The 25416-nt window shown below is 38.1% G+C and overlaps 1 protein-coding gene across 1 annotated transcript; it reads right to left on the bottom strand.

Moving 5' to 3' along the window:
* Positions 1 to 1061: 1061 nt before the first annotated feature.
* Positions 1062 to 22129, bottom strand: egf (epidermal growth factor). Its single transcript, XM_085170644.1, has 22 exons — positions 22003 to 22129; positions 19491 to 19690; positions 17480 to 17661; positions 16723 to 16950; positions 16397 to 16599; positions 16187 to 16300; positions 14617 to 14739; positions 12740 to 12862; positions 12029 to 12154; positions 11724 to 11860; positions 11311 to 11459; positions 10985 to 11089; positions 8469 to 8692; positions 7925 to 8092; positions 7551 to 7703; positions 7347 to 7463; positions 6691 to 6813; positions 6346 to 6508; positions 4400 to 4564; positions 2944 to 3046; positions 1462 to 1558; positions 1062 to 1340 (listed from the first exon to the last, which is right to left on the bottom strand). Exons 1-22 carry the CDS (start codon positions 22127 to 22129, stop codon positions 1114 to 1116), a joined length of 3357 nt encoding a protein of 1118 aa, XP_085026770.1. The 3' UTR covers positions 1062 to 1113.
* Between the last annotated feature and the right edge of the window lie 3287 nt (positions 22130 to 25416).

The raw sequence follows: 25416 nt of genomic DNA, 5'->3' as shown, positions 1-25416 counted from the left end.
ACTTTATTCTGATCTGTCACATAGCCTGTATACTATGTGATGAACAACAGTTAGATGTATTTATTTTTTGAAGTTTCAACATTTAACTTAATGCACAAAACAATATTTGGGGTAATTTAGAAATGCTGTAATCATAGTATCTGCAGCAAAGGGTCATAAAGACTCCAAAACTTACTACTGTGTGAACCGACCAAAGTAATTACTGCATTTAGATCAGTGGGAAAGCCATCTGTAAATAGGGTGTGGCTCACAGTTCAGATTTGATGACCTTTATGCTTGTGTACTGGTGTAATATCTAAAGAAAAACAAAAGAGTAGCTCTTTATCTAAGATTTATGTCAGTGCATGACGTGCCTGAACTCTTTACACTTGCAGTGAGGGGATCCAGTGGCTCTTGTTTTGTTGTGGAAAAAAATTAATAGCATGGTTTAGGTCCACGCTTCCCCTTAGAGGAAAGTGTCACAGATCGCCCATATGGAAAAGAAATAGTAAAAACTTATATGATTTACTCATGAAAGTGGCCACTTTCTCATTACTTTCATATATTGTTTTAGTAAGTATCCAAAACATACAAGTTTCATTATATAATTTTTCAAGGGATCTTATATCTGTTTTCACTCTTATATGCTTTTCATACAAGTTTCACACAAGACAGATACAAACTTTATAAGATTTATATATATTTTTTCTATATGGGCGGTATGGGTTGTTCTTTTTTCAGAATTATAACGCCCAGATCACTGAATGGCTTGATGAATTAGTCAAGTGTAAAAATTATATGCCTTAGCCTGTATAGACACTAGGTCTTAACCTAATTTGATGCCAAGGGGACTATTTAGACCGACATGTCACTGATAACAATATTACAGTTGGAACAACATGCCATCCCTCCAGCAGAGTCTCAGAGACTCAGTGCCGAAACACTGAAGCTGGTTCTGGACCACCTTACTCAGAAACATTGTCAGTATTTTCTATTGTTAAACTGCCTCAGCCATACTCATCTGAGGAGGTATACTCTTCTCATAAACTATAATGATATTTTTATGTTTTTAAACTTTGCGCTTGACTTGTCAAACAAACGTATACATTTCTAAAAGCTTTTATTTTTAATGTTTCATTGCTGAACAGCTGATTGTATGCTGTTTCCATTGAGCCATGACTCTGGGCCCGAAGTCTGGGGTAACGTTGTTGGTTTAAAAGATGTACAGCTTGGCAGTGATGGACTTGAGAGGTGCACAGTGGGTTGCATTGTTCCAGTGGCAACAGCAGACACCATGGAACACTCGTAACCTTTGTTGTGCTGGGACAGTTTTCCTGATTCATCACTTTCAGAATTGGCACCTGGAAAAAATGCGTAATTAAGCAGTTGGTAAAAAACTTGTACAAGAATGAATTTAGACTATAGTTAGAAAAATCACTGGAGTTGTTTACATATAAGATGAATGATGTAAGTTTCAGGTACCTGTTTCTGAAGAGCAGGATGTACACACAGCTCTCCTTGGACAGCCCATGGCAGGAATTACCTTCCCTTCAACACCATTTTCTGCCACAATGTAGAACTGCAGATTTACACATTAAGACGTTTGAGTTTTTATAAACGTTAAAAGTTTTATGCACTTTTTTTGGGGGGGGGGGCTACCTACCTACCTACCTACCTACCTACCTACCTACCTACCTACCTACTCCCAGAGTGAGTGATGGACATGAATTGCTCTTGCAAAGAGAAACGTAGTATATCGTGTTCCTTGTACATTCAGATTTGGGATTCCTAGCTATTCATCTTCCAGATTAGACTCTTGTCACTTGACAGTTTTATTCTGTATATAGTTTCCGCTTTCAGTAATTGAAAATCTATTTATTCACATTTCATATAATTCTGATAAGACATTGGGATTTAAACTGCAATCTTTAATGTTACTTTCAAAGCGAACAAAAATGTTACGACTGCTGGGAACTGCCATTACATATTTACTCTGCGTAAAAAGTAATTTGTTACACCACTCATTCCATTACTTTTACATTGATCTGAGATGCTTTGTAAAATAATTACAATTAAACCCTAGGCTACAGTCCCATACACTGACATAAGTATGTATTAGGGCTGTGTGATATGACCAAAATCTCAGGACATTTCTCACCTCGATAACAGTATATATCACAAAATAGTGTATTTTCTGTAACTTATGTGATTCTCGGGCAACTCGACTTGTGTTAAGTGTTTCAGCTGGGCATCATGTACCTGGAGTCAAGTGTTTTGACCGATGCATGAAACTGTATATTTTTAGATATAAGTTGTAACGGCCGGCATTTTCTTTGTGAGTATTTATTGCGTGGTGTGCTGCTGGGAATAGCCTGTTCTAATGTTTGAGTCTAAGCTTGCTTCTGCTCTGTAAACTCTCTCCATACTCTTTCATGTGATTCTTGCATAGGTGGTAGAAGAGGTTTGTCGTGCTTGAGTCTGTGGTGGGGATCGGTTTGCGGCATAATTTGCAGAGTGCAGTTTTCTGGTACGTGTCAGACTTTTCATAATCAAACCATGTCCATGCTACAGAGGTAGCCCCTCATTTAGGAATAAGGTCCTCGATTTGTTTTGACTGGTCCTTCTGTTTGACCAATCCACACAAATGATAGCGTATAATATGAAATGATAGACGTTTTAATTTCGTCATCCGCTATATTTTATCATATCGCACAGCCCTAGTATGTATCCTAATGAGGACACACTTGCAAGCTCTTCTTTTCAGTCCAACATCAAGGAGAATGCAAGGCATGTTTGACTGTTTTTTCTTTTCTTTCTCCCCATCTGGCAAATAATCGAAAAGCCCACATAATGGAATTAACAACATAATTTTAACTGTCCTTTTTGTTACATTGATGTATTATATTACTGCATGACATAAAAACTGTATGTATTAATGACCGAGCTTTGTAATAATGGCCTTACCCGAGGAACAGTGGTAGTGGTTGTCTCTGACATGCTCTCATCCGTCATGCTGGTCTCACTCACGTTATCCACTGATGGCTGTTTGTGGAAGCGTTTTCTCGTTCTGAAAAGTAAATATAAAATCTGCACAAGTTATGTTTAGAATAATATACACATGGAGAGTTTATCTCACAGAAATATAAAAGGTCAGGTACCTAAAGAAGATTTATATAGCTTATAACAGAAGTTGTGTACTCAAATTCATCATGATAAGAAATGAGTGTCTGTGCTGCGTACTGCCCTTCACAGCATCATTTATCACTGCATTATAAAATAATAATTTCACCACATTTGATTTATTTAATGTTTGTTTCTTAGCTTTCTGCATATCTGACCCCCTGAATGTTGACCAAAGATAATACATCTGAATGTCGTGATAGAGCAAGCCGGAGGCCGTGTGTGCATTTACTCTACGTGCTCATAAGTTTCAGTTGTTTCTTTAGACTCTATCTTTGTGTACAGTGTGATTCTGTACTCTCTGTGTGTTTATTACAGGGGAAACCAAACTACCAAACTCAAAAACTGCACAAGTGCACCTGCAGTCAAGTGCAGAAGGCAATTTGAGGCAGAGCTATTGGCGACCATGTAGCGTTTCCTCTGGGGTCATACCTCACCGGCTCCATTTTGTAGCTGAGAAATGACCTATTTTTATGTGTAATTGCTGTAGAACAAGCTAAACGAACCATGTAATTGAAAGCGTGCCACTTCCACAGGGGAACCAAGAGTGTAAACGTTAGGTTGTAGTAGGTAGTGTGCTTTGTAAGTCAAAAGAGTGTAGAATGCCAAACAGCCTTGTCCATAAGCCAGCGAAACAACCATAAAACAAATCAGCTACTTAGAAACATCTCAGGTGGAAATAAAAAGGAGGAGGGGCCACAGTGTGTAGGTTATGCGTGCTCTTCGCTCAGCTAACCACTGTTGCATGCTGTCATTTGTTCCACATGTGATGTGCTCCCTGACCCCCTGCTGTCGTACTGAGAAACCGGCATTACACGCCTCATGCATCTTGGGTTTGATAGACATCTCTAAATGCTGTCAGCTCATTCATTACAGCAGCAGGTCCTCCCTGGTTTATTTTTTGACCATCAGTTAGGAAAAGCATATGACGGCCCCTCAAGATGAAGACATGATTCTCATTTTTACCAGTCTAATAAAACCCATACAAATTGAATAGTATATTTAGTATGTTTAGTGAGGAAATAGTTAAATATTCATGGATGTTTTTTGTTTTTCTTTTTAGGAAGTCACGTTTGATCCTTTCACAGCGAATAGCATATCTTGATCATTTTGATTTCCCTACTTTCTTCCTTTTTTATTTTTTTTCCATTGTCCTTATTATTTTTTTTACCCATTGTCTATTCTTTTCCTCCTTCCTTTTTGCTGCCTCCTTTTCCCCCGTTTCCCTTTTTTCTCTTACCCATAGCAGTAGGTGACACAGGCTGTGATAGAGAGCAAGGAAACGAGGACCACCATGCAGGCTGTAATGACCACGTTCCTCTTCTTCTCCTTTTCAGCCCGCTGAAGCTCCAACCATTCCAGGTCACTGAACTGACATCGTTCCCCCATGTAGCCTGATACACAACTGCATGACAAAAAATAATATCCAGGAATCATTTTTGGTTAACTGCAAACAATTTATATTTTCAGACAAACTTGTTTAAAACACATCCAGTTACTTTATAATTCAAAAACTGTTACTGCTTAAGCAACTGCTTAGTTTTGTGTTTAAATGTTTGGGCTTCCTTGGCAAATTAAATGTAGTTTTTGAAAGACTGGATTGGATTTCATAGAACAGATACACAGGCAAGGTTACAGTCACGGGTTTTGGAGTTATATGACATAAGGTTAGTGGAAAAAAATGGAATTGACTGGCTTCAGTAATAATTCAGTTATTTTGTTTTTCAAATGACCCTGGAGAGGAAAAAAACCAGCTACCCCCTCAGTGTGCCAAGGGTAACCCCCGAGAACTCAACAGATCACTGAAAAGGTCAGACAAGCTGGTCCAAACATGTGCAGAACTGTCAGCATCCTGGGGCCAATCTTATCCATACCTAGTGCCAGGTTAACATTTCTGCCCACTATCTCAGAGACCTCTACCAGATACCACTTGGGGGTTCTTCAACCTGTTTGGGCACTCATAGGCAGTAGTTCTTTTTTGTTGCTAAATATACGTTTTCATTATAATTTGTATTAAAAATCAAGTAAATATGTTGTCACTGCAAGTGAATGTGTATACATTATCTGCAGCTTTCCCCTGAAATTATGAATTATTTTTAAGTCCGTGCATTAGAACTCATAATTTAGATTTTTGTTGATCTGATTTGAAGTCCATATTTCATGGACAGAGGTAGACTGTCTCTGCTGTAAACACTTTGGTGAGGCGTGGGCTTTAATCATGGAACAACAGTGACACCTGCTGCTTGTCAGCTGTCATAAAAGACTTTTCACCTAAGTGTTCTTGTCTTAATTAACAGTGGGCCTGCATGAATATATCTGAATATTTGAGAAAATATTTGATTATATAATTATATTACAATATTTAAGGGAATTTGCCATAATCATATTACTGTTTAAAAGAAGAGAGACCCTATTGAAGCAAGGTGCCAACAGCAGTATAATAGTAAAATAGCAGTGACAGTACAGAAGTAGCAAAGTATGGAGGTGGTTGGAAATTTTAAGTTAAACTCTAAAATCACTGCTTAACACTTTAGTTTAACAATAATTAAAGTAATTTAACCCTGTAACTATTCAGCACCCTGCACAATGTCACGTAAAAGCAAAAAATATTTGTTGTATTTTGTGTCTTGGGTCGATCTTTTTAACCAGCTGCTTAAAGCCGTGCATGTCCACCGTGTAACTGCATTATTTCCATCCATCATCAGCTCTTCCTGTCATATGGAGTGCACTTAGTCAGTGCACCAGCAAAGATTGGTTGAGTCATTTGTTTACATTTAGGTTGCTAATATCAACTCCTTTGTAGTAAGGTTATACTTGATGGTATGTTTTTGCCTCTTTTAAGATACCTTTTTTGGTTTTCACCTTAAACTGTAACAGTTTTATTTCATATTTTTCAAATTGCTCTGTATTGTTGGATGTTGTTTAAGTCTTGCTCTCCGTGGGAAACAGGACATGGCTTGTTTCCCTGTTGTGCACACTAGGGGATTTTAATGCGTTTTGCTACAATACAATGGTGTTATGATTTGACACTTATATCATGTAATAATTTATAATTGCAATATTGTACATGATGTGGTATCGCACAGCCTTAATATGAATATCGTGAGCCCTTCTTTGAAAAACAAACAGTTATGACGGGTGGGATGGGGTCATGGGTCAAGTAGAAGGACAAGAGGGTTTATTTACTTGCAGGCATAAGAGTCCAATTCAGGAAAGTAGAAGCAAACACCATGGTACAGACAGTAGGTCTCATAGGCTGCAGGACAGCTCTCTGCATTTCCGTTGTGGTGTTTGGTGGTAACATCAGCAGAGGTACCAGGTGTCATCCATGGTGACGTGGACTCCAACTCTAGAGAGAATTGAGGATATAAGTCATTAAATTAGATTCATTGTCTACTGCTTAAAAGAGATGACTCATATAAACACTGTATTCAATCTAAATTAACTATCTGATTTCACAGATAAGATAATGATAGACGATGAGAATGTGCCAATACGGCCCAGGATATGTTAACAAAAGGAAACGATCACCTTGACATGTCTGCCCGTCGCTGTAGTATCCAGCCAGGCACTTGCAGTAATATTTCCCTGCAGTGTTTTGACATTCTTCATTTTTGTCACAGTTGTAGATTCCCAGGTTACATTCATCAATATCTAGGACAAAAATAGGAGCAATAAGTTGCAACTTTTACCAAACAAGAAGAATCATAAGTTTCGAAAAAATGTTGTGACATTATTTACTAGCTGAATAAAATGTAATTACTGTTTGTTTGTTTTTTAAATTCTCCATAACCTGGCCTGGTAGAGTGAAAAAAGTTACGTTTTTATTCATTTAATAAAGTTGCCACACTATGTCTTCTCGATGCTTCCTACTTTGCAAACAAACTCAGCTGATAATCTCAAAACACTTCAACTGGTCTGCAAGGAAACGATAGGAGGAATTACTGGATGGTTTTAGGACTTTTTGAACGTTTTGACTTTTTCCATTAATGCTTATCTTGAATAATACCATTACCTTTACTTCCAGGGCAACTCTACCTCTGAATTTTATTTCAAAATCCAAAACTCAGTTCTGCTAGATTAAAAAAAAGCTCACTTGTATCAAATGTAATCCCGTAAGCTTATTTCAGGGTCTGTTACCTCATCTCTCTAATGCATATTCCCAGTATAATTAAAGGTATACTCACCCACACACAACTGTCCATCACCTGTGAAACCTTCTTGACATAAACAGTTTGGGTGACCAGAATTCAGCAGGCATTGTGCATTCACATCACAGCGGAGTGAGTAGCACTCATTCTGGTCTGACAGAGAGGGGGCATATGCAAACGTAACATTTAGGCTGGGCAAGATATTGAGTGGATAGAACGCCATTCAAGGTGCGCTGTTACCTGAAATCATTTTGTCGGTGAAGAAAGTCGGCTGGCTGCTTACATCTGATTTAAAATCAGTCTCCTCTTCATCAGTTGTCAGTGGCAAGCTCGCAGTATTAAAAGTTTTGTTTTTCGGAGGTGTTAAATCAACTGATCCACTGTTTCCATATTCTATAAAATTAATACATAAAGAAAACATTCAAATTTATCATCACGTTACACTGCGTAGAAAAGAACACAGGACAGAAGTATAAGCCCAGGGATTCTTTAGAACTGATGGATGCTGTGTACCACTTGTTTTTGTTATTGGCACATGTGTCCAATCTGCATGTATCTAAATATGCATGGCACTTGTTTTTTAGATCATTGTAATCATGGTTGTTCCTCCGTACCTGGCTTAGCAAGGGGATGAACTACAACAATAGATGCTGGTTGCACCATGCTCCCTCGGATCCATTGCAATTTTTTCCCAGTCCGCTTATGCACACTGGTCAGCTGGTGGCGTTCCTGATCAGAGATCCAGAGCCTGTCTTCAAATAGTGCAAGATCAAAAGGTTGGCCTGGAACAAATTAGGGCAGACGGCAAGAAAATCTGAGTTGACTCAGTGATTCCAGGTGAGAGGCGCTTGTGTTCAGCTGTGAATGCAGTGATACTGGTTAAACTGGATTTTCTCGCATTTGAATTGTGGATGATGCTATGAATGAGAACGTTAACTTCATTGAGAAGAGGTATACTTTTGCCATTTGAGTCAAGATTAGTAGGACAGCTGTACTATATCAGTTATACTTAGTATTAATTATCTGTCATATATCCTAGAGTAACTTATCATATATTAACTTACATATTCATTTTACACATTTTACAACAATGCAATTCTTATTCCCCATGCATTTATATCTGCTTTTTTAGATATATACATTTCACATAAACCTCACCTACTTGGTTCTTTGACAGGACTCGTCGATCTGAACCATCCAGGGCAGCAGTCTCTATTGTGCCTTTCCTCTGATCGCACCAGAATACTCGGTCCTCTGTGAAGTCAATTGTCAGGCCAGTGGGCGACACAAGGTTGGTCCTAGCAATGACGGCACGGTCTCTCCCTTCCAGGGAGGAACATTCCACCACAGGATGGGTCCCTATGTCGGTCCAGAATAACTTCCTCAAAAAGTTAAAAGAAAAAAATAGAGAGCGAGTGGTACACAAAGTTATTAAACCACCTGTTTACAGTGCTTAACAAATTCTATTAGACCATCTGTGATAAAAACAAAACAAAACAAAAATAGAAATATTTTAGAAATCTGAAAAAAATGAACTGAATTCATGTCTTTAAACCCAAACTGGACTACTCTGAGAAGTCTTCAATTGTCAACCTCTAAAACTAATTTTCAGGCATGCAAATAAATAACTGTAATTTGGCATCTTATTCAAAAAATAATGATGTACTTTACTGCATTGTATGCTTTTTTTGTAAAACAGTAAATTTGAAGATATAATTTAATAATTTTAGTTTGGTGGTGGTCTAATAAATTTGTTAAGCACTGTATATACAAATCATCTACATCTTTTTGTGATATTCATTGTTACAAAATATTTTGTTTAAAATTTCATTAAAACATGACCTTTATTGGCCAGATCACTGTGAGATTATATACTCACTATCCATTTTGTTAGGTATATCTCTTTAACCAATTTTTAATGTAAATATTTATTGTTTCAGAAACGATTCATTTTCTGGGATTTCCCCACACAAACATCTCTAGGGGTGAAACGTGAAATTAAAGATGCAATTTACTCCACAAAATGGGCAACTGAAGACTGGAAAACATTACCTGGTGTCTTGATTTATGCAGCTACAGTCAGATGAATGGTCAGAATTTAGTGTAAGCAGCATGAAAGCATGAATCCATCCTGCCTTCTAGCAACAATTCAAGCTGCTTGTTGTGTAATGGTGTGGGGTAGTATTTTCTTGGTGCACTTTGGGACCCTTAGAGCCAACCAGCATTGTTTTCAACATCTTTTGCTGTTAGCCAGGTGGCTCCTTATATGACCACAGCATACTCATCTTCTAATGCTAGTTTTCATGTGTCAGGAGCTTCATGTGTGGATGGGAGGAAGAGAGGAAGGGAACCAAACGCAGGACTCACGGTGAGGGTTGATGGAGTTTTATTATAACGAACGGATGAGCAGAGCACAAGATGACTGGCAGACTGAAATGATTGAACTGGCTGGCTGGACTGGACACACGTGCGAAGTAGACAACATCAATGACAAGACGGTGAACAGAAGGAAACTGAGGACTTAAATACCCTGACTGATGATGATGACGATTGGAGACCGGTGAGTACACAGCTGAACATAATCCGACTAATGACACAGGAAGCGGAACTAGAACATAATGCACAGAGACTGACAAAGGGCTGACAAAATAAAACGTGTACATATGGAAACTAAACAGAGAACATGACTAAACTGAAAACACTGGGTCAACGACCCAGGAACCCTGACACAATGCGTTCATTGTACTCAATGACTTCTATGGTCCATCCAGTACAGCATCTTAGGGATGTGGTGAAATTGGAGATTCAAATCTGTAGCAAGTGTATGATGCTAACATAACAATATGAACCAAAATCTGTGGTTAGTGCTTCCAGCATCGTAAAACTGTGCCATGAGGAGTCAAGGCAGTTCTAAAGACAAATGGGGGTAAAAAAATCGGGTTCAAACTGGCAATAGCAAGGTGTACCTAATGAACTGACTCTGGTGGGTGTTAGGCTATGTCCACACGTACCCGGGTATTTTAGAAAACGCAAATTTTTCTATGGGTTTGCACCTTTCGTCCACACGTAAACGCGTTTTCGGTCACTGAAAACAGAGATTTCTAAAAACTCCGGCCAGGGTGGATATTTTCTAAAACTCCGTTTTTGCATTAACGTGTGGACGAGAAAAACGGAGAAACGCAGCGTCAAAGGTGTGCGCCTTTTTTGACGTCACACTGTGCGCCACGTTATTGTTTCGGTGAAATGAATTTCTACAATACTATTACTGTTAATTGTTCTCTCTGCAGTGTTTAAATGCTTACATATACACACACAGTTACTGTCCCTCCACACGTACGACTCGGTTCTGCTTCTATGCCCCATCTTTGTTTACTATTTCCCACCGAGGCTTCTAGACTTCTGATTGGCCAACATTTCTACACGGTTAGGAATATAGCGCCACCTGCTGCTTTGGCATGTTCCTAGCAGCGTTTTCCTTCATTTCTGCCTTTACGTGTGGACGGGATTATTTTTTAAAACGAAAACGGAAAATCTCCGTTTTCAAAAATACCCGTGTACGCGTGGACATAAGTTAATCAAACTGCTTGGTAATTATTAATGTGGTATTTGTTGTTTATTGATTAGTCTTTAGTCAATTGTATTGGTGAAAGAGTGATGCATATGGCTATACTCACTTTGCAAGAGGATGAACTGCGATTCCTCTTGGCTTTTCCAGACCTTTTCTCACAGTAGTTTCCCTGTGAAGTCCATCCAAGGTACTGCAATCAACAGTTGACTGACTGAGGGGCAAAATATGTGCATGTAGAAGTTTAATTTCCCCAGTATCAGTTATTTCCTGATGAAGTTCATTCAAATTAAAAGAGATTAAGAAAGCTGGATGTGACCTAAACAATAAACTTTAGATAGACAATTGAATAGAACTAGAAAGCAAACATCTACTAACAGCAAATGATCAGCACTTTATGAAGAAACTGTTTTCATTCTTACACACACTGCACACCTTTTATCCGTCCAGTACATCTTGCGATGAACCCAGTCAACTGCGAGCCCCTCTGGTGAATCCAAACCATCAGAGATGAGAATGTTTCTTGGGCCACCTTTTATGTCAACTCGCTCAATTGTTTTCTGGCTTGTACTTGCAAAGTACACCTTTAAATGCAAAATATATCATTTATGAATACTTGCATTTATAATATAAATATGAATAATTATATCATATAAACTGGAAGGAAAACATGCAGATCACTGTCCAAACAAACATAATGAGGTAATAGTAAGGGGCATGCATTACAGTGTTTGTCCACTAGGTGACACTGCAGATCCATAGCAAAATCATTTCCTGATTTAACTCAATTCTATTACAATGAGTCATTCGACCTTATACTCATACTCTTGGAACGCTTTCCATCTTACATTGTTCTGGACAGGGTCATAGTCTAAAGCTACGATTATTCCTCTGGGCTCCTCTGCCAAGATTTGATCCACAGTGCCATCAAGGTTAATTCTCCGGACATCTACTAGATTAGCAACTAGTAGATAGGATGGAGGTCCTGAAGAAAAATATAAGAAAATACAGTGTTTGGTGGTCAAATGCACTACAGCTTTCACCTTGTGTGTTTTGACTTTTGCATTGGAAACAGATGCAAAAAGGTAGACGGTGTGTGTGTCTTTGTGGGCACATGTAGCTCAGCTATCTGCTATGCCATTGTTTGACTCACCGGTTGCAATGCAGTGCTTGCCATCTTGGTGGAGCTGGTAGCCAGGCAGACAGCCACACTCCCAGCTTACAGGGGTGACAGGGTTGCAGAGCTGACTGCACCCTCCTCTATCTGCAGATGAACAGCCTGCAACCATGAAAAACAATGTGGGCACAGCTAAGCTTATGAATTTGTTAAAATTCAACGGACCTTTGCTTAGTTGCAGTATTTACTCTTAGCACAAAATTATGTCGTGTCAACACTGGTTCTGGCATCAGATTTCACTGTAATCCAGTTTATCCATTGCAAAATAAATCGTATGCATAAAAAAGTTAATCATTTTAATTATTATATTCTAAACTGATGCAAGATATTGGCCCACAATAAACTGAAAGTATTACAACAGTTGCTACACTGTTGCACATTCATCTCTTTGATCCATCTATCCTCAGTTTGACCACATCAACTCAACTCTTATTCATGAAATATTTATACAGCCTCGGCTCCAAATCACAAAGTAGGGACTGTATCTGCTGCTTAGTTTTTTGGAAATGAGCAACCAGTATGTTCCATTAAACTGTCATTCAGTCAGTTGATAGATTCATGCTATTGTTCCTTTTCTTTTACTATGATGCTATAGTTTTTTTTACTAAGTGTATTTATATAATTTTTTAATAGAAGGTAGATTTTAGTATTGGAACATGGGGCAAAGTGGTGTAATACTGGCCATACCAGTACATGTTTGTCCATCCTCCTGTAGTATAGATCCCTCAGGGCAAACACAGACAGCACCATTTCCTGTTGACAGGCACCCATTGCCACACTTTGTCATATTCCTTTCACATGGTATGATTTCTGTAATAGAAAAAAGACAGTTCTATCAAAAATAAAACCAAAAAATCTTTGATTTTTAACAATAAAATAACAATTAAAAAATAAAAGAAAAACAAATCATATGGATTTGATTCATGTAGATTAACATATTTAGAAAGCATTAAAGATTACATGAACTTCAACCCAAACTGATGTGAGTTAATTACATTTTTTACAGTCATTCATAGTGCCAATAAAGGCAACGTGATGCTCCATGTAAATAAAATAGACTTGAGTCTATTTTGGGGCCAGCAGACTGTGGATCAGGCGGATGGACAGCAAGCTTCTTAGCCTCTGTTCTGGTAAAATCCTTTGATCAAGTCAGCTCTAATCCTATCAAAATAGTGGAAAGTGTGATAAGAAAGTCAAACCCAAACACTGAGGGTGATGTAATGCTAGTTAAAAGGCACATGGGGTCTCCTGTACCAGAGATCCTGAGGTGGGTATGTACCAGTACTAAAAAGCAGTAGATAAATGTGACGTTTAAGTTTTCTATGTATTATATTATAAGACTGATTATTTACTCATTTACTCAAGTGTCTATTATTTTATTTATGCTGCAGAATTATGAGAATAAAGTATGAATCGTGTAAAGATGTATGAGAGGACACAAGTGGCCATCATCATAAGTGAATCATAACACAAGTCAACAGTCAACATTATCATTTACTGTATAATGTGATATTTTATTGCTGTTTTTTCTGCATTTATTTCATATATAGGTTTTGTACAGTAAACAATAGTAAAGTTTATTCTTCTTATCATGGCTAAATTTATTTCACATATTTTTATTGTCTTCCATTAAACCTTTCAATTAGGCCAGAAACGCTCCATGTCAACATTGCATGTGGTAAAACTACTGCTTTTTCATTTTTTTGTCTTTATATAAAACAATTAAAAATGGCACTTCAAGTAGGTAAATAACTACAGTTCTTCTGTCGTCTGTGCAACCAAGTAAACTCTGTCGTAATCTCCATTGTCTAACCTGCTGCTTGGCTCTATGTTTGTTTCATACTGGACCTTCACAAAGGTTGTCAGCTAAGCAGCTTAGAAAGACAAAGCTGCTGACCAGATATGTTCCCTACTGCAAATGTCACCTCATCATCTAATCTCATTGTCTGTGAACTTTTCCTGTTGTCTTGAGCATATTGCTGTGAGAGTAGAAAAGAGTTTGTGATCTGACTATAAAAATATACTTTTTTTTTTTAAAGTTTTACTATATCTTGAAATTAAAAAAACAGAAACTATAAATGTTTGAAAAAATGTCAAAAATCATCAAATTTAAGTCAAAATTACATACAAGTAAAAATAAAATGTAATAAAATAAAATCCAAGTTTATTTAACTAAATAATAACCTTGACAAATTTTTAGCTGAAAGCCAAAAATAACTTGCGTTATCGTGATATCCTTTGTTCTACCTGATCGTCTCAGTATTCTTAAATGTTTAGAAGTTGGACAAAGTGTCAGTGTTTTGTTTTGACCCAAGTGACCTAACACACAATTGTCAGCTCACATATATCTAGTCTGCCTTGAGGCCTGTGACCCTCAAGCCTTCTAGGGTCAAAGTGGTATCTGGTAGATAAATGCCACCTTTGACAGCAGCACAAAGAAGATCTGCAACCCAAGCTTTAGTCATGTTCAGATCTTGAATATACATTTTACTTGTTATTTTCTATTTTCACTGTAAAACACATGACAAAGCTATATTGATATTATAAACATGGTTATACTTTACCTTGGCATGTTTTCCTGTCTGGTAAGAGGGCATATCCTTTAGGACAGGTACAGAAATAAGATCCAGGAATGTTCTCACAACCAAGCGAGCAGCCATGATTCCAGTGGGCACATTCATTTACATCTATTGTACACACAGACAAAGATGGTAATATTTTTTTTGCAAGTAGATGCTAATATTTATGTTTTCTGTGCTTTATGTATAAGTCCTTTTAATTGTGGCTTTCCCCTGTAACAGTGATCACTGCTAGTACTAGGTTTGACCCCTTTGGGCTTCAGAAGTGCCTTAAGTATTTGTGGCACAGATTCAACAACATGCTTAAAACCTTTCTCAGAGAATTTGGGCCATGCTATCATGATACCATCATTCAGTTGTTGCAGATCTGTTGGCTGCACATCCACGATGCCAGTCTCCCAATCCACCACATCCTAAAGGTGCTCTTCTAAATTGAGACTGGTGACTGTAGTGGGCTTTCAGCTGAACTGAATAGTAATGTTTATGAAACTAGTTTGAGATGATTTGAGCTTTGTGACATGTTACATTATCTTGCTAGAAGCAGCCATCAGAAGTTGGGTACATTGTGGTCATACAGGAATAGAGATGGTCAATGTCTTGATGCATTCTCAATCATCCAGGAAAATAAATCTCCAAAAGTTGATTCTGTTCATCTGGACGTAGCGTTTTCTGGGAGAAAGGAGTGTCAGGAGTATTGGGAGTGTCAGGAGTGTCAGGAGTATCGGAACAGTTGAGACACATTTTTTCGAAACACCGGGTCTCTGTGGCTTAAACCCCAAAACATGCTGCGCCAAAAATTGGTCCACCCCAAGGATCGGGTCCCCCGACACAAACAGAGTAACATAGTGTACGCTGTTAAGTGCAGGAGGATTGCCAGGATTTATACATCGGGGAAACCAAACAACCTCTGGCAAAGCAGAGACAGAACACAGAAGAGCTGCCTCGTCAGGCCAGGACTCTGCAGTCTATTCACACCTACAGGCCAGTGGACACTCTTTCAGTGATGAGGATGTACACATCCTGGACACGGAGGAACGCTGGTTTGAGCGTGGAGTCAAGGAGGCCATTTACGTGAAAAGGGAAAGACCATCTCTGAATTGAGGAGGGGGCCTAAGGGTACATCTTTCGCCATCTTACAATGCTGTGATTGCAGCCATTCCCCAACTCTCTGTGAATGTTACTCATGGCCATTGATCAGTGGTCTTTGATCAGTGGGTTTTGGTCAGTAGTTGTTGAGCAATGGTCATGAGAATTTGCATAATTATGATTAAGGAACTGACCTCCCAGCCCATTGTTCCTTCAGTGGGCTGGTTTCAGTCATTATGCAAATGTACTGTTTATAAGATTGGGGAAACCTGCAGTCAGCTGAGACTGAAGAAGTCACTTGGATGAGTGACGAAACGTTTCTCCCATAAAACGCTACGTCCAGATGAACAGAATCAACTTTTGGAGAGAGATGGTCAATGTTGTTTGAACAATGAAGTTGGTACTAAGGACCAAAGAACACCAAGAAAATATCCCCTATTTGTAACTGCTTTCTTATTTTAATACCAACCTTTACAGTAAGTGCCTTCCATACTGAGAACAAAACCTTCACTGCACTGACAAACGCCTTGGTCTGCCAAACTGGAACAGACATTAACACAGTTGCCACCTTGGTCATCACAACCTGTTGGAAGTGATTGCTTGATACATTATCTAGAATATAAACACAATTCATTTAACTAAGAAGAACTTTAAATGTATGATAATGTTGAGCTGCAACCTGGAAATGGTGATAGCGGGTCTGCTGTTGGCTGATTAAGTGGATGCACAATCTTGATATCAACTGGAGGTTTACTCATTTGTTTTATGTTAACAACACGTGGCTCTCCACCAGTGTACTTGTTTACTTGTTTTATAACCCGAGACTCAGAATCGGTGTAGTATATGTGCTCCAGAAAAACAGATATTCCAACTGAATGAGACCTGATAAAAAAGAAGACATAATGAGTGGGTTTCGATTGGCTTATTTGATCATTTACATCAACATTTTCTTTATTAACAAAGTTAAAGGATGAGTAACAAATTGTACTTTTACTAAATACTCACTGAAGTGGAAGATTCATGGTGTGTAGGGCGTTCCCATTGTAATCACAAGAGGCAATGGCACTTTCTCCTTGTGGCCCAAACTGAACCCAGAACAGTCTTTTGTCTACTCGGTCAATCGACAGTGCTCTCAGTTGTTCAGTTATATTAATTAGTGTCATTTTCATCTGTCCTGTGACATCAGACCTCTGGATACTTGGAGACATCCCCCCAGATAACCAAAACAGAAACCTGCAATATGCATGTTTTTGGGGGGAAAAAAAGGTTTTGCAATGAGCCTTTCCAAAATATTTTTTTCTGAAGTTAGCTTTGCATCTGTTATGAAATATGGAAACTTAGTTGCTTCCAGTAAGTGCACTGCTTAGACATTTCCTCATATGTTAAGTCTGCCAAATCAAGAGACTCATAATTCTTTTGCCTCAAACTCATTTTTGGTAATGCTTAATAAACTGTAGCCCAATTGAATTAAAGCCTGAGAGAAGTGTACGATAATAAGTTATGTAAAAAGCAATTTAAAAATGCTCTTGGCACTTTTTAATCATGAAAAATGTTTTTAAATGAAATTATTCAGTGTTGCTTATCCATCAGGCCAAACTGAAGGGAAGTAAATTCCTACTGCTGTCCTTGATCAGAGGTATATGAGAGTCAGTCAGTCAATTTTTATATCATTTGATCCTTCCATATAGTATCGGAAGGATCAAATGAAAAGCAGCAAACAAAACAAAAAAACTGCTGTCATTATGACATCTGCATAGATTACCTATTAGAGGGGTCAACGGTTATAGAATTGGGCTGGGTCAAGTGTCTTAAAAGAGTCGTCTGTTTCTTCCCATTTATATCGATTCTCTTTACTTCCCCCTTTTCTCCACTTGTCCAGTATACGCTGTTCCAAATCCAGTCCACTGCGAGGCCAGAGATGTGTTTGTCATATGAATACAGTTTCTGCAAAAGAAGCATTCGTAATTAATCATTTTAAATCTGCGGCTCTGAAAGTTTCCAGAACAATGCAGGATAACATTAACATTACACAATTTAATTATGGTAATCACACTTTCTGAAAGATCTTTTAAAAGCATACAAATTAACTGCTGTACTAATTAGGTTATTAAAAATTCCTAAATCATTAAAAGTGATCCTAAGCTGCTGGTTAGCTTTGGGGGTATTAAGTCTTATTAGCGCAGTATGCCATACTTTGAAATTTCACACTATTGGGGACCTTGGAAGTTTCCTTGTTAGAAGATCAAAAAGGATTCAGAAAAGCACATATAAAGCGTCCACACGTACACGGGTATTTTTGAAAACTGAGATTTTCTGTTTTCGTTTTAAAAAGTAATCCCGTCCACACGTAAAGGCAGAAATGAAGGAAAACGCTGCTAGGAACATGCCAAAGCAGCAGGTGGCGCTATATTCCTAACCGTGCAGAAATGTTGGCCAATCAGAAGTCTAGAAGCCTCGGTGGGAAAAGGTAAACAAAGCTGGGGCATAGAAGCAGAACCGAGCAGTGTTGCCAACTTAGCGACTTCGTTTCAGACCAGACTAAAAAAAGACGTGAAAGCGCGTATCACTTTTACTCTCAACAAGCAGCGGGTGCTGTAACGCAGTCAGTTCTTCTTTTACTCTTTTACTATTAAGCTGTTTTGTGGATCACAAGGTTTAAAACTACTTATAAACACACACACACAAAGTAACTCCACCAGAGTGCCTATTTCGGGTCACTTTTGCCGGTCCAAGCCCGGGTAAAGGAGCAGGGTTGGAATTGTGACATTAAAAAAAACAATAATTGCTAAAATAAATTTAATTTGTAGTTCTAAATAAACTCTAAATGCATTTAGGACGTTTTTTACTCACTTTATGTCTCTTCCACGATGTTATTTCTCTCTCCAACAACATAGGTTACAATTACATTAACATGAAATTGTAAAAAAATTAGGTGATGACGTCATTTAGCGACTTCTAGCGACTTTTAGGACAACCAATAGCGATTTTCCTTACTGAGGAGTTGGCAACACTGCATAGAAGCAGAACCGAGTCGTATGTGTGGAGGGACAGTAACTGTGTGTGTATATGTAAGCATTTAAACACTGCAGAGAGTACAATTAACAGTAATAGTATTGCAGAAATTCATTTCACCGAAACAATAACGTGGCGCACAGTGTGACGTCAAAAAAATGTGCACACCTTTGACACTGCGTTTTCTCAGTTTTTCTCGTCCACACTTAAACGCAAAAAGGGAGTTTTCAAAAATCTCCCGTTTTCAGTGACCAAAAACGCCGTTTACGTGTGGACGAAAGGTGCAAACGCATAGAAAAATCTGCGTTTTCAAAAATACCCGGTATGTGTGGACGTAGCCCACGTTACTTCCATTATACTTACAAAAATTAAGGAAAATAGGTCTGCTGTTGTTTATTTTACTGGTTTCAAGAATGTGTTTGTTGGGATTTTTAGAGTGACTTTTCTAAAGTGTGTGAAACGTTGGGCAGACTGTGAGCACATTATAAGTAGTTTTATGCAAATATATGCAAATGTAACTTAACATTGTTATGGAATCTACTTGTAAATTAAGACAAAACACAAAAATAATTTAAATATCAAATTTTCTTGTGTTGTGATCCAAAGGATATACTAAGTAGTAGTACGTAAAATGTTTTAACACTTGCAAAATAACCTGTAATTTTATAATTCAGCAATTTGTAATAAAATGGTGCACACCCTTTTAGTCTAGCATGGAAATAAAAAGGTCCACTTACACTTGGGCGCAGTTACATAATCACCTGTTTGTGTGCTCCTTTCACAGATGCTTTGTAGATGACCCCAGTGTGCCTGTCAACCCAGTAAACTCTCTGTTCTTTGAAATGAAAGTCAAGCAGGATAGAGCTTCCGACGCCAGGCACAAGCCTTCTGTGATTCTTGCCATTAAGGCCCATCCGATGAATAGCTTTACCATGGCCAAATATCAGGAAAGGCTGTGAAGCTTAGCAAATCATTACACACGTTATTAAAGTTTAAGATCTACAGAGAAGATCATTTCAACGCCTTACGTCTGTAAAAATAATATCTTAAGTAAACACAGTTATATAATGACTCAACACTATTTAGATTTAGTGACTAATGATTCTGTGAGGTTTACAATAACAGACTAAAATTATATAAAATCTAAAAATTCTATAATTGCAAACATTTAGCATTTTTAATTAATAGAAAATTCACAAAAAAGTCACAAAACATGCTACATTTTAACAATTTTTATTGAATGAGCATTTTTACTTTCTTATCGTAACCAAATAAATCCACAGTATATATAGGTAACTATGGCAGCATTTGACATTTCAATAGCTCCTGCCCCCCTCTTTGTGTCGCTGCTGTTGTCGTTCAATTTGGCACATTATTTGATTTAAAAAACCTATTCATCCCTGTAATGGGAAGTTCAAGGCAACCACAGCTGCCTCTGTGTAAAACCTCATCCCTTAGCAACAAATAGCTTTTGCTTTTTCCTTTGACTCTGGCAATACTCTGCAATGAATGAAGGGGAAGGCAGTTAGTGTCCTCTAAAAGGTTTTTGATTCAGGTCACAACATCACTCTGGGATTCTGCTGGGAAGTTATGATCAACAATGATATTTCTACATATTCTGATTTTGTATATTGGATGATTGCTGTGCATTTGTTGTCAGATAAATGTAGTTGTTCTAGAACTAAGCTTTCTTTTTTTTTACTCTTGGAGTGAACAATGACATTGGTGAGGTAATGACACTGTCATATGCAACCATAGACGCCGCTCTTAACTCTGTGGAATGACGAAAACAATGAGCAAAACCAGACAAACAACATAATGAAATGTCTGCCATTGCTGCTGAGTTGCTAGGATGCATCCTGCTGAATCACTGATTGACAAGTTCACTGGAAGGTCAGTATGATTCTTGACTCAGCTCTGTCACTTGGACTTATTTGTGAACTCTAACACAAAATATACTACAATTCATCAATTCTTCATTGATTTACTATTTTGCATTGATGTAATATGTATTTAATGGCATTTCAGATGATAATTCAGTTCATGTAGTTACAGACTAGTTACCTGTAAAAACAAAGAAATGCAAGAATATGAAAAAAAGAATTGTTAACTCTGCAGTAAACAACACTATACAGTAAGTAAATGGATTGGGAAAAATAACAATATACACTATAACATGAAATTGTTGAAAGATCTTGTCACATATTTGATTTTAGCTGAGGTGCTAGTATTATATGGTAGCACTGGATTTGCAATCCTGTTGAATCAATAATGACTAGTTATTTAATTATTAATTAGTTTATTATATTAACTAAAAAAAAATGCTATAATAATAATACTATTATATTATTGCTTGAAGGTCATGCCATACATTTTGTTTCACCACACAAAATAAATTAAAGTTACCATTTAAACGATTGCAGCCATATCACAAACCTCTATTAGCATCCCCAAATACACGCTGAAAACAGTGATGATATTTAAGGAATATGGAGTGTAGTAGAACATAGTTTCTAGTTTCATGCACAGTGTTTGGGCAGCAGATTTATGTAGCTCAGGTGAAAAGGTCCTGTTATGACTCTGCTTTGCACCTGTATTCCTAAAAATCTGTGCTGCCGGATGAGCGCATGATGTTCTGTAGCTGACCTCTGTTTGGTAGACAGGATAGTGAGAATGAAAATCACGGTACTGCACTTAATATTTTATGTCCTGCTGAGATGTGGTTGTTTGGTCATCACCATTTGTATTTTTGAAGTAACGTCTCTGTGGTACTCCACAAAAACTCAACCCGAGATACACCCACACAAACACAGTCTGGCTTAGTACAGCGCATTGTGTTGTCTGCCAAGTTCACTTTGCTGTACCGCCTACTGTAGCGTGTTTAATGCAAGCAACATGTTTGGTTCTACTTCATTACATTTTTTTAAACTAAGCATCATTCCAGTCCTGAATAGCAGCTGTTGCATGAATGCTTTATACCCATGTGGAGTACAGAAGAACTTGTGCAACTGAAATTAAAACCCAAGACACTAATTTCACTAATTTTTAGGACACAAAGTGTTATACAGTGAACAATCACACTTTTTAATATTAAATAATATATATTTGTAATATCTGTGTTTAATTCTAAGCTAGTTCATTTTCTATCATGATATATATTTTAGAAATCTTTGTTTTGAAGTGAAAAGACCACACAGACAGCAGTACACTTCAACATTACTTCTTCCAGTACGGTCAGTTGGGACTGTTGGTTAGGAGAGGTTTCATACTCACCCGTACAGCTGCTGTTGCTCCCTGCTTGCAATAGGTGCTCATCCCAACATGTCGTACCGAGCAGCAAGGCTCCAGCGGTTTGCATCATAAAATAGATCAATATTACTGTTATCATTGCCTCGGGCATAATCCTGCACTTTGTCCCTGCTGGTCTTCTTCACTCTTTCTCAAGCATTCCCACTATCAGCACTGGCCCACAAGAATTCTCCAGGTTTACGTACTGTAGGTTTGTGGACTCTTGGCATCCTTTGTCTAATGCTTTAAACCTAGTAAGAGAGTGGAGCTTTACATACCCGTGGATGTCACACTAAAGGGAATGCAAAACCCTACTGAGATAGAGAATAAGGGGGTAATACTGTCAGTGCAGTGTTGAACCCAGGAAAAAAAAATGTTTGGATCCTGCTCAGTCCCTACTTTGGGCCCCTGGGCTGCCAGTCTGTTTTGGAAGCAAAGATTGAAATTCCTGACACCCCCATGGTAAATTTTGCACATGCAAGTCCAGCAATGGTGCAAGATCTTCTAGAAGTTGCAGTTCAGTGCTCCAACAGAATGTGGGATATTCAAGAAATGAGGCAGGGACGAAAAAAGGTCCCACATGATAACAACTTATTAGCCTTCTCCCCACCCCCTTACATGTGTGCTTTGTGAATGTAGATAGATATCTGTTTAAGAGGTAGGCAGAGACAAGGAGACAGATGTTGCATGGAAAGTTGTCAGACAGAATCTTACAATACTGAATTTGTCATTTATTAAGGAACTAAATGAACCTTTGGTATTTTTGAGTCATTCTGAAATGGCATACATACAGTACGAGTGTAATTTACACATGCCGCATACACAGTAGGTCCTCTGTTTTGTGTCCTGTGTGTGTGAATGAAGAGTCAGTGTGCTATACTGTCATCTGTCGAAGTACTTCTGGCTCCCAGAAGGAATGAGCAGAATGAGTAATTTATAGAGAACGATGGAAGAGTGGAGCAGATTATCCTTAAATTGTTTGTCCTCCTCTTGCCCAGCATGACAATTAACAGAGGCCAGGAACTACAACCTCTATTCATACCCAGCATGACTAGGACATTGTCAGGAACAACGTCCTCGCTAAAGAGCAGCAGTATGATTTATAATGCTGAGAAAGTTGCCTTGTCCCCAGACAAACACACTGAAGGGCACTGACCTTTTCCCACAATTTCACCCTGGGAGGTAAGAATGAAAGTCTAATGTTCATAATTACTCTTCAGGTGACAGTGTGTTGGATGACAGTGACACATAGCTATGAATCATCAAGTAGAAACAGGATCTGGGACACGGTGAGATTGTGGCTATTATAGCTGTATTAAAAACTGCCTCCTGCTTCTGTAAGATAAATGTTGCCAGTTCTGAAGACGAGAATAAAATGATTTTTTTTATTCCCACAGGGAGATTCTTTTGTAAGTTGTAAAACTAAAAACATTAAAAAACATGCCGTTTTAGTTTCAGTCATAATGCAGTGAAAAAAGAATTGATTAAGTGTGATTAAGTAACTGCGTGGACACAGTGAGGAAGCATCTCTTGTGACATTCAATAAAAGATTTATTCATTCTTAGTCTATGGCTAAAGATCCTCAGTGGGTGGCCAGAACACTGTGTAGATGGTGGGAGATATTGTTTGTGATGGACAGAAGATTTGCAACAGTCTCTTCTGAGTCACAGCATGTAGATGGCCTAACACCACCCTGAGTGAGCCGCCCTGAATAACTTTATTACTGTCACATACTTTAAAGGAGTGGGGCTTCCACAGGAAATACAGTTGCCTCCTGAAGAGGGCTGCAGGTAGTTTGGCCTAGTCCTTTCCTATTCGTACTCCTGCACCATATTTAGCATTTTCCTCCTGATGGAAACGGGAGTAGCAGATGTCCTGGATCTTATAAATATTCCTTCACCATAACGCGGCCCTTTTGGCACCCTTATTATTGGCTTATTTGTTTCCACGGTCTGATTTATTCCTGTTCACCTGAGCCATCAGGAAACCTTGTCAACAATTTTCAGTTTTTTTGTGTCTCTCTGTGAAATGCCAAACTATCAACCATCAGATGGTTGTTTGTGTCCTGTTTGGAATCTAAGTCACCACTAAAGGTTCCCATTAACCTGATGAGACTAGTCTTTATTTCATGCTATAGCAGATGAATAAGTACAGTCTTTTTCTTATATTGATGTTTTGTGTTCTGCCTGTATTTAAATGTGGTCAGTTCTCCACTGTACTGCTGTAATGGCACCAGTCATGGTAGTGAGGAAGCACCTCTTGGATCTTATAAATATTCCTTCACCATAACACGGCCCTTTTGGCACCCTTATTATTGGCTTATTTGTTTCCACGGTCTGATTTATTCCTGTTCACCTGAGCCATCAGGAAACCTTGTCAACAATTTCAGTATTTTTGTGCATGTCACATTCAGTTGCTCTGTCTCAATGTTTTTATTTTTTCAAGCGCCTCAGGTAAATAGCACCTCTAACGAAACTAAAGATGTCACGTCTTTATTGATCTGTTGATTCATTCTTTTGTTTTGGCTGTTTTTTCAGCTGTGTGCTCTCAGCCTTTTTGCCTTACTCTGACAGCTGTCATTAAAAGCCTTTGCCTGTTCTAGTCAACCATGTATTCATTTTGCTTGTGAAAAAAAAAACAAGCTATTTGAATGACAGAAGCACAGCTGACATCACAGATTATGCTGGTTACATCCACACCATAGTAGTGTTCCAGAAAACTCCAGTTCCCTTGCTGCAATACATATTTATGTTGTCTGAAAAAGAGAACTAGTGTTTTACTACATGTTAACATCGCTGCTGCATCTGCTCGTGTTTTGTTTTTTGGTAATTCTGTGCCAGTTACACAGGATCAATCTGGTGGTGAAGTAGTTTGTGTATTGCATGCAAAAGCATGGCCTTCATAAGGGCAGCTCTATTACATACATAAAGAAAGAAATAAAAAGTAAAAATAAATATATAAAATATAAAAAAACAAACAAAAACAACCAAAACAAATGGGAGTGACTGGAAGTTTTACATCTGACAAAAAGTTATAAAAATACTGCAGTGAAACCTCTAGAAGTACATGATGTAGGGAGCTAAACAAAAGCTCAGATGCTTGTGTTTGCTTTCATACTAGCATAATCATGTTAGTAATAACATAGCTGCAAAATAGGAACCAAAATCTTCTTCCCCCCCAAAAAAGGAACAACAATATGGCAATCCTCTTTCTTCTGGCCTTACTGTACAGTTAGATGTAATGTGTCCATTGTTCTTGGCGAGAAAATTCTTCCTTGCATTAGCCTAATGTAGCCTAATGAACACTTATTGCAACTGCTAATTTGGATTTCAACCTCCAAAGTTACTAAAAACTTTAGAAAAGCAAGCGTCTTCACTAAGAGCTGAAAACAAAAAACTC

The sequence above is a fragment of the Neolamprologus multifasciatus genome, chromosome 2 (assembly GCF_963576455.1).
Source record: "Neolamprologus multifasciatus chromosome 2, fNeoMul1.2, whole genome shotgun sequence".
Taxonomy (NCBI): Eukaryota; Metazoa; Chordata; class Actinopteri; order Cichliformes; family Cichlidae; genus Neolamprologus; species Neolamprologus multifasciatus.
The sequence above is the reverse complement of the archived record's forward strand: the minus strand, read 5'-3'. Positions and strand labels throughout refer to the sequence as shown.